We start from the raw sequence: 14,053 nt of genomic DNA, 5'->3' as shown, positions 1-14,053 counted from the left end.
TCTTTTATGTTCCCAGCAGCTTTAAAGCATCCACTGACGTTCCCTTTGGGAGTCTGAGGTATTCTTGGAAGGTGATGGAAAGGCACTAAATGATCCAGGTACCCAGGAGGTTAAGTGCAAACACTACCACTGCCCAGAAGAAATAATTGAGGTTCAATAATTGGTGAGGTTTAGTGTTGGGGTCCTGTCAACAGTGAGTTCAGAATTCGAGGTCTAATGTTCGATGATCAGTGTGTCTTGATCGACACTGAGAATTAAGGCCTGAGGGTTGAATGGGAAGTCTGGAAGTTGAACCAAATCTCAGCCTGAGTCGGTGTTTGCTGGAGGCCTGTCCTGGGATTGAAGGACTGTGTATGTGTGAGGGAGGGAAGAAGGAACAAAGCTTATTTTTGGGGTTGCTGTTCTCTCTGTTGTTCTGCTGCGGACACGCTATCTTGTCACTGGAATGTGTGGTGACGCAGGTTGCCCTCAGCACACCCTGATGATGGATTACATTATGTTTCAATGTACATGTGATAAATGAACAGGAATCTGGTTCAAACTTGAATCTTTGTGTGAAGTAACAATATGTAAAAGGCACTTCAGCAGGTACATGGATAGGAAAGGCTTAGAGCAGAGGATCCCAACTTGGGGTGCACGGACCCCTCGCTTAATGGCATAAAAAGGTTGGGAACCCCTGGTTAAGAGGGATATGAGCTAAACATGGTGAATGGCTTAGATGGCCGTCGTGGTTGGCATGGACGAGCTGGGCCGAAGAGCCTGCTTCCTTGCTGTATGACACAAACAGAGCCACACAGTGAATACAGCACTGTCAACATAGCCAATTTCTACTGCATCTGCCAGACACTCTATAGGTGATTTAATTAGCTGAATATAAACTTGCCAGTTGCCATTCGAATTTGAACTTCTAACCGCAGACTTTAAGTTCAGTTATCTGATTATCAGCATAGTAATGGAGCCACGGTGTTAATGAATCCCCAACTGCAGAGCTTCTCATTCAATAACTGACAGGGCTCAGTGACTGGGCAGATGAATGGATGGACACCACAGCTCTACTGGCAGCCAACACAGATATAATGGACAAATGGCCACCTCCTTACTGTAACAGTTTGATGATTCAATGATAGGATTTGCAGTCGTGATTAACCACAACACCCCCACTTAATTTCACTCTCTTTCCAGGTCACCGCACTTTATGGAAATACTGGCTAAACACCAAGACTGGAAACCCCACCTACCTCTAACAAAGACTGGCATCACAGGTCACAGGGTCAGCAGATGCAGAGGCGGAGTCGGAGCAGCCACCCACCTAACAACAGGGCCCCCTTCAAGGTGCCCAGACCACACTCACATCTGTCAAGGTAACTCATGGCTATGTGGAGAGTGGACCAGGTAACAAGCACTTCAGTCGATCATACCTCTTGCACAGCTGAGGCATCTGGCACTGGGTTCTGAACACAGTACACCAATGGCACTGGGTTCTGAACACCACATATCCATTGCACTGGATTCTAGACCACGGGTTCGAGACACTGTGCACCTACGGCCCTGTCTTCTGGACAATACACGCATCTATGGTACTGGGTTTCAGACACCCCACACACACTCATGGCTCTGGATTCTGGACGCCACAAGCCCACTGCACTAGACATCATATGCTATAATGCTGGATTCAAGACACATACTATGTACCTAATGCACTGGGTTCCAGACATCACAACCGAGGTAGAGGGGTCTAGATGGCCATGCAACCATGGCATTGGGTTCAGTACACCAATAGGCCAGTATACTTGGTTCTATTATTGTGCCAGTCTTCAGCATATATATATATATATATATATATATATATATACACACACACACACAAACATACATATATATATATATATATATATACACACATACACACACACACACACACACACATACACACACACAAGCGTTTGTATATAGAGCAAGGGAGTTTACGACCTTTACACAGTACTGTAGTCATTTTATGTATTGTACTGCAGCCACACAAAAAAAAATTCATGACGTGTGAGTGATGATAAACCTGATTCTGATATGGGTCTCTATTGTGGACTGAGAGTGGGAAGGGGGCAGGGAGAGGGGAATCATGGTTAGGGAGAGGGGAATCATGGTTGGGAAAAGGGGAAGGAGAAGGGTGGGAGTGGGAAGCACCAGAGGGACATTCTGTAATGATCAATAAACTAATTGTTTGGAATCAAATGACCTTGCCTGGTGTCTCAGGGCTGAGTGTGTCTGTACCTGCACCACACCCACCCCTGGCACTCCTTCTCTGCCACCTGTCACACACCCCTCTCGCGGCACTCCACTCTCGCCATTCCCAACATTCTTTGTGCCCGCCAGATTTACTGAGTAATGCCACCACATTACTGAGTTCTAGACGCTGTACACACATGGCATTGGGTTCCAGACACCACACAGTGTCTGCAGTGCTGTGTTCTTGAGAAGCACACATAAAATGCTGGACAAGCTCAGCAGACCAGCCAGCACCTACGGAAAAAAAGTATAGCTGGTTTCAGGCCGAAACCCTTCGGTAGGACTCTCGTGCTTGTCTGTGTTCTTGAGATTTCTTTTCCACACTGCTCCATTTGGGACAGGCACGTCCACATTCGATCCCCTTCACCGTGCCTCTCAAGGCCATGTCTTGCTGTTGGGCTCTGTGTGAGGTGGGCACCATTCTGCATGTTAGTTTTCTTTCAATGTGCGCAAGACCCTGGTGTAGGCTATGCAAGCTGATTGTGGTAAACGTCTTTGAAAACAACAGAAACTTCCAAATCCTCTGCTGACTACAAGGCCTTGATAAAAACCTCGATGAAGAGAATTAACTTTGATGTTCTCAGAGCCTGTGACTCGCATGGCTGCACAGGAAGACAGGGACATGAAGTGTAGTCCTGTTAAATCTCTCTCTTTGCTTTGACTTCCATGCTGGCATGAAAAAGATTTGGTAGATTTAATAAATGTAGTTTTCCTGAGTAATCAAAACTACCCCAATTCCTGCATCAAAACCCAGAGCAAAGTTCACAGATGTAAATAATTTCAGCAAGCAATGAACCTCGAAAAAATTGACTTAATTAGATTGTGGTTCTGAAGAATGTCTCTATACTATCTTACAACTTAGAGCCAAATCACAGCTATTTAACAATGTGGCCTGGTTAATATGTCATTAACATACCAGACAGAGGTGCATAGTTTGATTTGGTTGTCAGTTCTCAGGCTGAAACCAATGAATGGTCATATCTGACAACATTTCGAACACTGAACAGTCCAACACGCTATAGATATTAAGTTTCTTCTCAGTAACATTGGACAGATTCTGCACTCCACTACATAACTCCAACATGTGTACAGCGATAGTCCATTTTAGAACCAGAGACAAGCACCATACCAACTGGATCTTTAACATCATGGAGTCATAGAATACTACAGCACAGAAACACTGTATATGCCCCTCATAGTTTTGTATACTTCTATCAAACCTCCCCTCATACTCCTAAGCTCCATGGAATGTAGTCCTAACCAATTCAGTCCTTCCCTATAACTCAGGTTCCCAAGTCCTGACAACATCGTCGAAAATTTTACCTGCACTCTTTCAATCTTATTGATATTTTTCCAGTAGGTTGATGACCAGAACTTGGACACAATACTCCAAATTAAGGCTCGTTTTACGACCCTATCTATCTGTGATGACATGTTCAAGGAATCATGGATCTGTATTCCCAGATCCCTCTGTTCTACCACACTCCTCAGTGCCCTATTATTCACTGTGTAAGACCTACCCTAGTTTGTCCTCCTAAAGTGCAACACCCCGCACTTGTCTGCATTAAATTCCATCTGCCATTTTTCAGCACATTTTTCCAACTGGTCCAGATCCTGCTGCAAGCCTTGATAGCCTTCTTTGCTGTCATTCTTGGTCTCATCTGCAAATTAGTTTATCCAGTTGACTATAATATCATCCAGATCAATGATATAAATGACCAGCAACAATCGAAGTGGCACACCACTAGCCACAGGCCTCCAGTTAGGAACGCAATATCCTTTGCTCCAGTCCATCGCGTACCACCTCAGCTGACTTAATTTCATGCAATTCTCTCAATAGTTTTCTGTAAGCATACTTAATGAAATTTCCCTTCTCATTCCACATCTGTGTGCCTCGGAAATGTGCCATCATTCAGGGTGGCATCTGGGCCAAAATCTGAGAAAATGCAACCCAATATAGAAACTCTTTGACTTCCAGCACTATGAGGCTCCTTCACTACCATCATCTGAAGGCTGGTCAGGATTGGATTAATGCTAGTTCTGCCAGCAACTACCGCACACGCCAATTTGGCTATTTCTTGGGATCCAAGCCCATTTACATTCTTCCATTTTTTTCTGTCATAAGGCCACAATTTAGTCACTCTTTCTCCCCCTCCCATCGCTCCACCCATCATCCTTCTCACTCGTCTTCACCAGTGCCAAATTCTATCTTCAACTTATTAAGCATACTGACTGGTTGCACCACTGCTTGGTATAGAGGCTGCATTGCACAGGATCAAAAGGGGCTGCAGAGGGTTGTAAACTCAGCCAGTTCCATCACAGGCACAAGCCTCCCCACCACTGAGGACAACTTCAAGAGGTGGTACCTCAAGGGGGTCGCATCCATCATTTAAGGAGCCTCACATCCGGCTTATGACCTCTTCTCATTACTGCAACTGGGAAGGAGGTACAGGATCCTGAAGACACTCACTGAATGATTTAGAAACTGCATTTTCCCACCAGCAATCAGATTTCTAAATGGTCCATGAGCAATACCTCACTATTCCTCTTTTGCTCAATCTATTTTTCTATCTATCTACCTATCTATCTGCCTATCTAGTTAACTATCTCACTCTCCGTCTAACTAGCTCTCATTTACTTATTCTAACATAGTAATTTTATGCTCTCCACTGTACTACTGCCACAAATCAACAAATTGCATGACATATGTCAGTGATAATAAATTTGATTTAATTCTTTGTGAGCTTCTCTACACACCTTTAAGAACATTAACCTTTGAAATCCAACATCTTCTTTCTCAACTTGTGCACTTACCAAGCATCCTGTGCTCTTACTACTTATGGCTCTGACTAAATTATGGTTTGTAACATTGATATTATAGTCTTATTGAAGCACCATAAGCTGCCAACACCACCAGCCTCATTCAAGCACAACCCAATCCCAACACATAACCTGTCCTCACTCTTGGTCACAGCTGCTAACACTTCAGACTCCATCTTGTGCCTCCAGCACACTGAACCTGCCGACTGGGAATTAATTCCCTCTGAATGTCACAGTGATTGCTTCCCACAAGCTCCACAGAAACTCACTCAACTACTTTCTCAACTACCCCTGCACCACACATCTCCGTATCTTCAATCCATGATCACTGCTGAGGCAGCCCAGAAGCTCTTCACTCACAAACTTGCTCAAATGCATCGAGTGGACATATGTCTGTGCCCACTCCAAGAAAATTCACAATCAGAACTAATAAATCCTACATGTTACTGCTTCAGAATGAAGAATTGGGTGAATACAGTAACCTTAAACATTTGGGACATTAAGCCAGAGTTTTATAATAGGAATTGGGTTGCTTTAGTATTATCACACACACAGATGTTGCTAGCCAAACAGGTCATTCCATATATAAACTGAGGTAAAAAGGAAATCAGAACACACAGAAGAATATAGTTTAAAGACAAGAGATTCTGCAGATGCTGAAAATCCAGAATAACACACACAAAATGCTGGAGGAACTCAGCAGGTCAAGCAGCATCAGTTAATGGTTTAGGCTGAGAAATCCTGATGAAACATCAACGGTTTATTCCCCTCAACAGATGCTGCCTGACCTGCTGAGTTCCTCCAGCATTTTGTGTGTTACTCCAGGTTATTCTTACTGCAACTTTGCCTATGGCTCTGAAGCCACCTTTTCCATCCTTGAAGAATAAATATGCTCTATTATAAAAAATTCAAAATGTTTTTAAGATATTAAACTATGTATTAAATTATGCTGAAATGATGCTGAAATCTGATTGCAGGTAACATGGCTGTCAACTCGAGCAACAAACTATTACAAATAGATACAGAATGGGGGAGGAACTCAGCAGGTCAGGCAGCATCTATGGAGAGGAACACTGAGACACTTCATTGGGGTGTAGAATATACTGTAGAACAGGGGTTTTCTATATTTTTATGCAGTGGTCCCCAGGTTTGGGTATGCTTGCTGGAGAATATACAGTGGTTTTACAGTCACAGAGAAAGTACAGTACAGACAGACAAATAAGAGTGCAAGGACCACAACCAGAGTTAGTTTGGGAGTCCTAGAATTCAACATTATCATACGAGAGACCTGCTCAAGAATCTAACAACAGTGGGGTAGAAGTTGGAATTCATTGCAAGCTGCCTCTTTGCAGATCACTCAATACTTTAAGTTGAGTGTTTTTAGATGGAGTATTCCTGTGGTCTGCCCCAGAAAGTCACATAACCTTTGACTGAAGCCAAAGTGGGGGCTGAGGCAATAACTTTTGAAGTGTCTCCGATACTCAGAAGCAGAATTAGATTCAGAATCAGAATCAATGACATATGTCATGAAATTGGTTGCTCTACAGCATCAGTACATTGTAACATAATAATAAAAACATATAAATTAATATAAGAAATATATACTAAAATTAAATTACGTAAGTAGTGCAAAAAAAAAGCGAAAGAAGTGAGGTAGTGTTTATGGATTAATTGTCCTTTCAGAAATCTTGTAGCGGGAAAGAGGCTATACCCGAAACATTGAGTGTGTGTCTTCAGGGGTTCCCAATTTTTTTATGCCAGCCAAAAAGCAAGAGTATTTTTGGAATGATAATTGATCATGTAGTGTTGTATGTGTGTTTGTATACAAGTCACACATATGGTACTGTGCAAAGGTCTTAGGTATATAGATATAGTCAGGGTGCCCAAGACTTTTGCACGTCAACGTGGAGCAGAGAGAGAGTTTGTAAATCTAGTGGAAGCAAAGAATATTGGGAATAGCGAGGGTGGAGCACCACAGGAAGGGTGGGGGACAGATGGCAGAAAAAGAATGCCAAGGGTAGGGGGTGGGGTGGGAATGTGGGTGCAGACATAGCCAACCCAGAGACACCAAACAAGGACATTTGATTCCAAACAATTGGTTGATTGATCATTACAGAATGTCTCTCTGGTGTTTCCTGCTCCCTCCCCTCTCCCTTCCCCTTTTTCCCACCACGATTCCCCTCTCCCTGCCCCCTTCCCACTCTTAGTCCACAATAGAGACCCATATCAGAATCAGGTTCATCATTGCTCACATATGTCATGAAATTTGTTTCGTTTATGTGGCAGCAGTACAGTGAAATACATAAAATTACTGCAGATCTGTGTAAAGTTCTCAGGCACCCAAGCTATAGGTATGTTCTGCAGACTTTTGGACAGTACTACACAAAAACAATATGTGAGTATGAAGTCACTTGGCATCTTTGTGTAGACTGGAAGATAAAGAGTTCATCATTTAACATATGAAAGGTCCATTGAGAAGTCTGGTAATATTACTAAACTACAGTTACTGGTATTGAGAATTCTAACTCACCATCTCTCTTCAGCAGAACGTCCTTCCCTCGGATTTTCCAGGTGATAGTTGCTGGGGGTGAGCTGACCGAGTCACAAACGACGACAGCGTCCTCACCCACTTTGAACTCCTGTGGTGAAGGGGCATTCCTGAACTCCAGCTTCTCTGTGAACAATAAATTAGAGAGTTGTAATACACTCAAAGCTGGAGAAATACTGACAACAGTCAATGTTTGGGTCAAGACTTTCATCAAGTCTGGCTCTCCTAGCCTTCTAGTCCCATCACCAGACCAATCAAAGAGATACAATGACATGGAAGGCCATTCTAACCATTGCATCTATGCTAGACACAACCAGGTAATCCCAGAGTCATCCCATTTCCCACATCCTACTCCAGGTTATGTCCATTCAATGCCATTACAGCTGGTAATGAAACACTCAACAGTTTTTCCCTCGACCACTCCTCAGGCAGTGAGTCCAGATTCCCATCACACAAAGTTCAAAGTAAATTTATTATCAAGGTATATATATGGTACTGCGTAAGACCCTGAGATTTATTTTCTTGTGGGCATTCACAATAAATACAAAGAAACACAATGGAAATCAGTGAAAGACCACACACAAGACAGACTAAAATCCAATGTACAGAGGACAACAAACTGTGCAAATACAAAAAGAAAACAAAAAGCAAATAAATAAGCAATAAATATTGAACATGAGATGAAGAGTCCTTGAAAGGGAGTCCATAGGTTGTGGGAACAGTTCAGTGATTGGGTGATTGAAGTTCAATGAATGAAGGTATCCCCTCTGGTCCAAGAGCCTGATGGTTGATAGTTGAGCCTCAAGATATAAATCAAATTTTGACACCTCCCCTTTATCCACCAGTGGATAACTTCACTCACCTCAACTCTAAATTGATTCCACAACCTACGGACTCATTTTAAAAGACTCTGCAACTCAATACTATTTATTTACTTATTATTATTTTGATTTTCTTTTTGTATTTGCACAATGAGTTGTTTGCACATTGGTTGGTTGGCCACCTTTGTTTGCAATTTTTGATTGATTTTATTGTGTATCTTTGCACTTGCTGTGAATGCCTGCAAGAAAATGAATCTCAGGGTCCTTTAATAATGGACTTACTTTGAACTTTGAACTTTAATCCAATCAACAAATCCAGTTGTCTGAAAGCCAATCTTATCTGTTTCTCCCAGTGACTTAAAAGCTTAATTTGCCAAGCCTTCAACAATTTGCAAACTTAAGACTTCAGTATTTAAAATATAAAATCGTTCAACTTTGATTAGCTGAAGCATTGGCAGGGCAAGGAACTGAGCAAACAGTAGCTTCATTTTCAATAATTGGGGACGAATGATTTGCAAAGAATGCAGGAAGTTGTATAAGACACTAGTGAAGCCAAATTCAGAGTACTGCATGCAGTTCTGCTCACTTACCTACAGGGAAGATCACTCAAACTTCAAAATAAATTTATTATCAGAGTACAGATACGTCACCACATACGACCCTAAGATTCAGAGAAAATTTACAGGGATGTTCCTGGGACTTGAGGACCTGAGTAATAGGGAAAGGTTGAATAACTTAGGACTTTATTCCAGAGAGGGTAGGAGAATGAGGAGTATAGAAGGGTAAATGCAAGCAGGCTTTTTCCACTGAGGTTAGGTGAGACTAAAACTAGGGGTCATGAGTGAAGGGTAAAAGGTGAAATGTTTAAGGGGGATATGAGGGGGAACTTCTTCACTCAGAGGGTGGTGAGAGCTGAGAGCGAGCTGCCAGTGTAAATGGTGGCTGTGGGTTCCATTGTAACATTTAAGAGAAGTTTGAATAAGTACATGGATGGTCAATGGGACTAGGCAGACTAATAGTTTGGCATAGACTAGATGGACCGAAGGGCCTGCTTCTATGCCAATCCAGCTGAGCATTCCTCTCCCTGCACAGATCATGAGCGCTGCAACTACAGTCTTTGGGGTTCATGCAATGCCGCAACAATAACAGTATTGGCAAAGGAAGCACCCTTGGGTGAGAGAGCAAGTTTGGGAACAAGGATATTGGGTGCTGTTGGAAGAACAACGGAAGAGGAAGGTGCTAAAAGAATGAGAGGCACCTGGCTCTTGAGCTGGGACGGCCTGGAATGAGATTACCAACCTGAGGGCAAGGAAGAGGACCAGTTGTGATAACCTTCTATATGTTGCTTTCCCTTAAAAAAAAATTCAGTCATTGCTTAAGATTGTTGTCTAAGGTAGCACACTGCAATACCTCAGGGAATCACGGCCAAGACTGCACCTTTATATCCCTCCATAGACCATACAACATAGGGGCAGAATCAGGCTATTCAGTTCCTTCAGTCTGCTGCACCATGCCATCCTGGCTGATTTATTACCCACCTCAACCCAATTCTCCCAAGTCCTTTTGCATCTCTGATTTCTGAATTTTCTCCCCATTTAAACAATAGTCTACACTAGAATCATTTTCATTTTTTAATCCTGCTTGTCTTCTTCTGTCAGTCTCTTAAATTTAAACAACCTCCCTCAAAAGATAATTGACAGGTCCGCTTTTTGGAACTGTGCTCCTAAACTATGGTATACAACACCTAAAACTATAAGAGATGCAGACTCAGTTGACCAGCTCAAAGCTCCTTTATTTAACCTTGCTTTTAACTAACTTGCTTAGCTAACTTTAAAACTGTATTAGCATGTTCAGCCCAGATAAGCTCATTCGACCTGGCTCGGCAGTCACTCTTCATGGAAGGACTGAGTTCATACAGCTGCTCTCCTTGTATATAGATGAAAAGATGTTTCTCATACTCTGAGATTTATGTAATTATTGGACTGTACTTTCTATTGGTTTCCTTCAGTTTTTTAGTGTTTCCTTCTTGATGATTGGCAGGTGGCTGATCTGTTAATTTTTGTGTGTAAGAGGTGGGGTTGGGTGTTTGGTGCTACTGTCACTGTCCTTTTCTGTAAGTGAGGGGGTCGGGGTTTGTTATGTGTAGGGGGTTGGTAATTCTTATTGTTGCTGTTTTTTGCTCCGAGAGAGAGGGGAATTTTGGGGTCTGCGAGTTTTGTTTCTTTTCTTATTCGTGCTGGTGGGGGGGAGTTGGTGGCTTTTCTTTCATCAGCTCCCATGGTCTTTCTGTATTTAATGACTATTTGGAGAAGAGAGAATGTAATATTAACGGTAAGGATCAGAGAGATCTTGGGGTCTATGTCCATAGGATACTTAAAGCTGCTGCGCAGTTTGAAAGTGTTGTTAAGGCGGCGAATAGTGTATTGGCATTCATCAACTGTTGGATTTAGTTCAAGAGCTGTGAGAAAATGTTAAAGCTATATAAGAATTTAATTAGACCCCACTTGGAGCACTGTGTACAGTTCTGGTAACCTCACTACAGGAAGGATGTGGAAACCATAGAGAGCGTGCAGAGGAGATTTACAAGGATGTTACCTGGATTGGAGAGCGTACCTTATGAGAATAGGTTGAGTGAACTTGGCCTTTTCTTCTTGGAACGACAAAGGATAAGAGGTGACCTGATAGAGGTGCATAAGATGATGAGAGGCATTGACCGTGTGGATAGTCAGAGGCTTTTTGCCAGGGCTGAAATGGCTAGCACAAGAGGGCACAGTTTTAAGGTAATTGGAAGTAGGCACAGAGGGGATATCAGAGATAAGCTTTTCACACAGAGAGTAGTGGGTGCATGGAATGCACTGCAGGCGGTGGTGGTAGAGGTGGATACAATAGCGTCTTTTAAGAGACTCTTAGATAGGTACATGGAACTTAGAAAATTAGAGGGCCATGCGGTAGGGAAAGTCTAGGCAGTTTCTGGAGTAGGTTACATGGTTGGCACAACATTGTGGGCCGAAGGTCCTGTAATGTGCTGTAGATTTCTATGTTCTACGTAAGGCAAATAGCAGCATTATATTTTACATGCATACTTTGAGAATAAGATGAAACTTTCAACATTCTTTTGTCTTTTATTTTCATACTTACTTTTTATTTTTGTTTTTTTATTTTTTGTTTGCACTTTATCCCATTAGAACTACATCGTCTGTATGATAAGTGCTTGATAAATAAGTTATTATTGTTAACAAAACAGCAGAACTATCCAGAGGAAATGTGAGATAATGATGGAGACAATGCGATACTTACGGTAGATTTTGACGTTCACCGTAGCCTCCGATTCATTCCCATCCTTTGAGGTTGCAACACATTTATATACACCAGCGTCATCGACATTGGCATCATAGAGGGTCAGGCTTGAGGAAACCTCGCTTACTGTCGCCACGGCAATTCGCTGTTGATTGGGATCGATTTTGTCACCATTCGGCAAGTACCAGGAAATGCTGCTGGCTTCTCCAGTCACTGAAATCAAACAAAATCTTAATCAGGTACAAATATTCGTTATCTCACTGCAATGGCCTGCTTCTCTGTCTAATTGGGTTCTTGTACAAATTGTGTATAATTTATACTTAACTATGTATTCCTGTGAATGCTGCCTATATTTATATAAATACAGTACATGTGTACTTTATATATAAATTTTGTAATTTATAGTAATATCATGTATTGCAATGAACTGCTGCCACAAAACAACAAATTTCACTATATGCAGTATGTCACCTGATTCTGATGTACTTGTGCTAATGACAATTAACTCCAATTTGACTTTGAAATCAGAACCACCCTGGCCCACCAGCATGTGAACTTCCTGCAGATAACCAGACCCCTGACTATCCCAAAACTGGATTCACACCTTTCTTTTTTGGTCACAGATATTTGGATATTCATTGCTGGGTCAATGAATTGCACTAATACCAAAGTCAACACTGTTATGTATGTGGTGACACAAGAGACTGCAATGCTAGAATCTGGAGCAACAAACAATCTGCTGGAGGAACTCCATGGGTGGAGCAGCGCCTGTTCAGGGAGGTAGGGGGGAGAACTGTCAACATAAACACAAGAGTATTTGCAGATGCTGGAAATCCAAAGCAACACACACAAAAAGCTGGAAGAGCTCAGCAGGTCAGAGAACATCGATGGAGAGGAATAAACAGTGAATGCTTTAGGTTGAAACGCTGCATCAGGACATTCAAAAATGAATAATTTACGTGCTCCTATTTTTTATGTTTAATGAAATAGTGTTAGCCACTCTGCTTACCTACAATATGGAGGTACATTCAGCACTTTGGGATCATGCTACCTTCCAACAATGAAATCTCATCTATCAACATTCTTTCTCCTGGTTGCACTACACTTCTCTCCCTCACAAACTCATCAACTTGGCAGAATACATCTTCAGCACAGACTAGATGGGCTGAAGGGCCTGTTTCTGTGCTGCAGTGCTCCATGATTCTATGGCCACTTTTGATTATTCTGCCACTGATGGCCTAATTCATTTCCTATGTCTTATGGAACAACATCAATGGACAATGTACCAGCATATACTTGCATTTAAGGGGAAACTTGAGCATCTGAGAGGAACTCGTGTGGTCTCAAGGAGAAGGTGCATGCTCCACACAGAGAACATCAGAGGTCAGGTCAAGCCCAAGTCTCTGCAGCTGCGAGGAAGCAGCAAGAACTGCTGTACAAACATGCCATAAAACCATAAGACACAGGAGCAGAATCAGGCCACTCAGCCCATTCAGTATGCTCCACCATTCAATCGTGGCTGATTTATTTTAATTCTCAACAACTCTCCTGCCTTTTTCCCATAATATTACATCCACTTTAAATATACCCAATGTCTTGGCCTCCAAGCTGTGAGTGGCAATGAATTCCACAGATTTGCCACCTCCTGGCTAAAGAAATTCCTCCTCATCTCTGTTTTAAAGGGATGTACTTCTATTCTGAGTCCTCCCCCACTACTGCGCATATCCTCTCCACATCCACTCTATCAAGGCCTTTCAACATTTAGTAAGTTTCATGAGATTCCCACTCACTCTTCTGAATTCCAGTGATTACAGGCCCAGAAACACCAAATGCTTCTCATATATTCACCCTTTCATTCCTTGGATCATTGCTGCTAGCTCCAAGCCCTCTATCTCCCTGCAAACCCACACACCAAGAGGGCCTTTGTGCAATCTTCCATGTGTCAAGGAACTCCTGGGGTGATGTAATCTGGGATCTCCGCTTTAGACACTATCTGTCCACATGCCTGTGAAATGAAGTGGGGCTGCTTGCAACCCATCCTACCCACAACTCAAGAACCAAAATCGTATTTCGTCATCCAGCAGTACACGAATGTAAAGGAGAATGAAATGATGCAATGCAGCATTAAAAAACAATAAAGGAATCCAATAAAACATAATGTTGAATGTGGCCATACAGTACCTATAAAAAGTATTCACCACCCTCGAAATTTTCACGTTATTGTTTTACAACATTGAATCACAGTGGATTTAATTTGGCTTTTTTGAAAGTGATCAACAGAAAA

The 14,053-nt window shown here is 42.3% G+C and overlaps 1 protein-coding gene across 7 annotated transcripts in view; it reads right to left on the bottom strand.

Moving 5' to 3' along the window:
- The window catches only part of LOC140185152 (neural cell adhesion molecule 1-like), a 722,060-nt gene that overhangs the window by 294,128 nt on the left and 413,879 nt on the right, over positions 1–14,053 (bottom strand). For all 7 annotated transcript variants that reach the window (XM_072238532.1, XM_072238533.1, XM_072238530.1 and 4 more), the window contains exons 3-4: positions 11,770–11,982; positions 7,634–7,777 (exon numbers count right to left, since the gene is read on the bottom strand). In XM_072238532.1, coding sequence (XP_072094633.1) covers positions 7,634–7,777; positions 11,770–11,982 — 357 coding nt within the window. The remainder of the gene's footprint in view (positions 1–7,633; positions 7,778–11,769; positions 11,983–14,053) is intronic.

The sequence above is a fragment of the Mobula birostris genome, chromosome 20 (genome assembly GCF_030028105.1).
Source record: "Mobula birostris isolate sMobBir1 chromosome 20, sMobBir1.hap1, whole genome shotgun sequence".
Lineage (NCBI taxonomy): Eukaryota > Metazoa > Chordata > Chondrichthyes > Myliobatiformes > Myliobatidae > Mobula > Mobula birostris.
The sequence above is the reverse complement of the archived record's forward strand: the minus strand, read 5'-3'. Positions and strand labels throughout refer to the sequence as shown.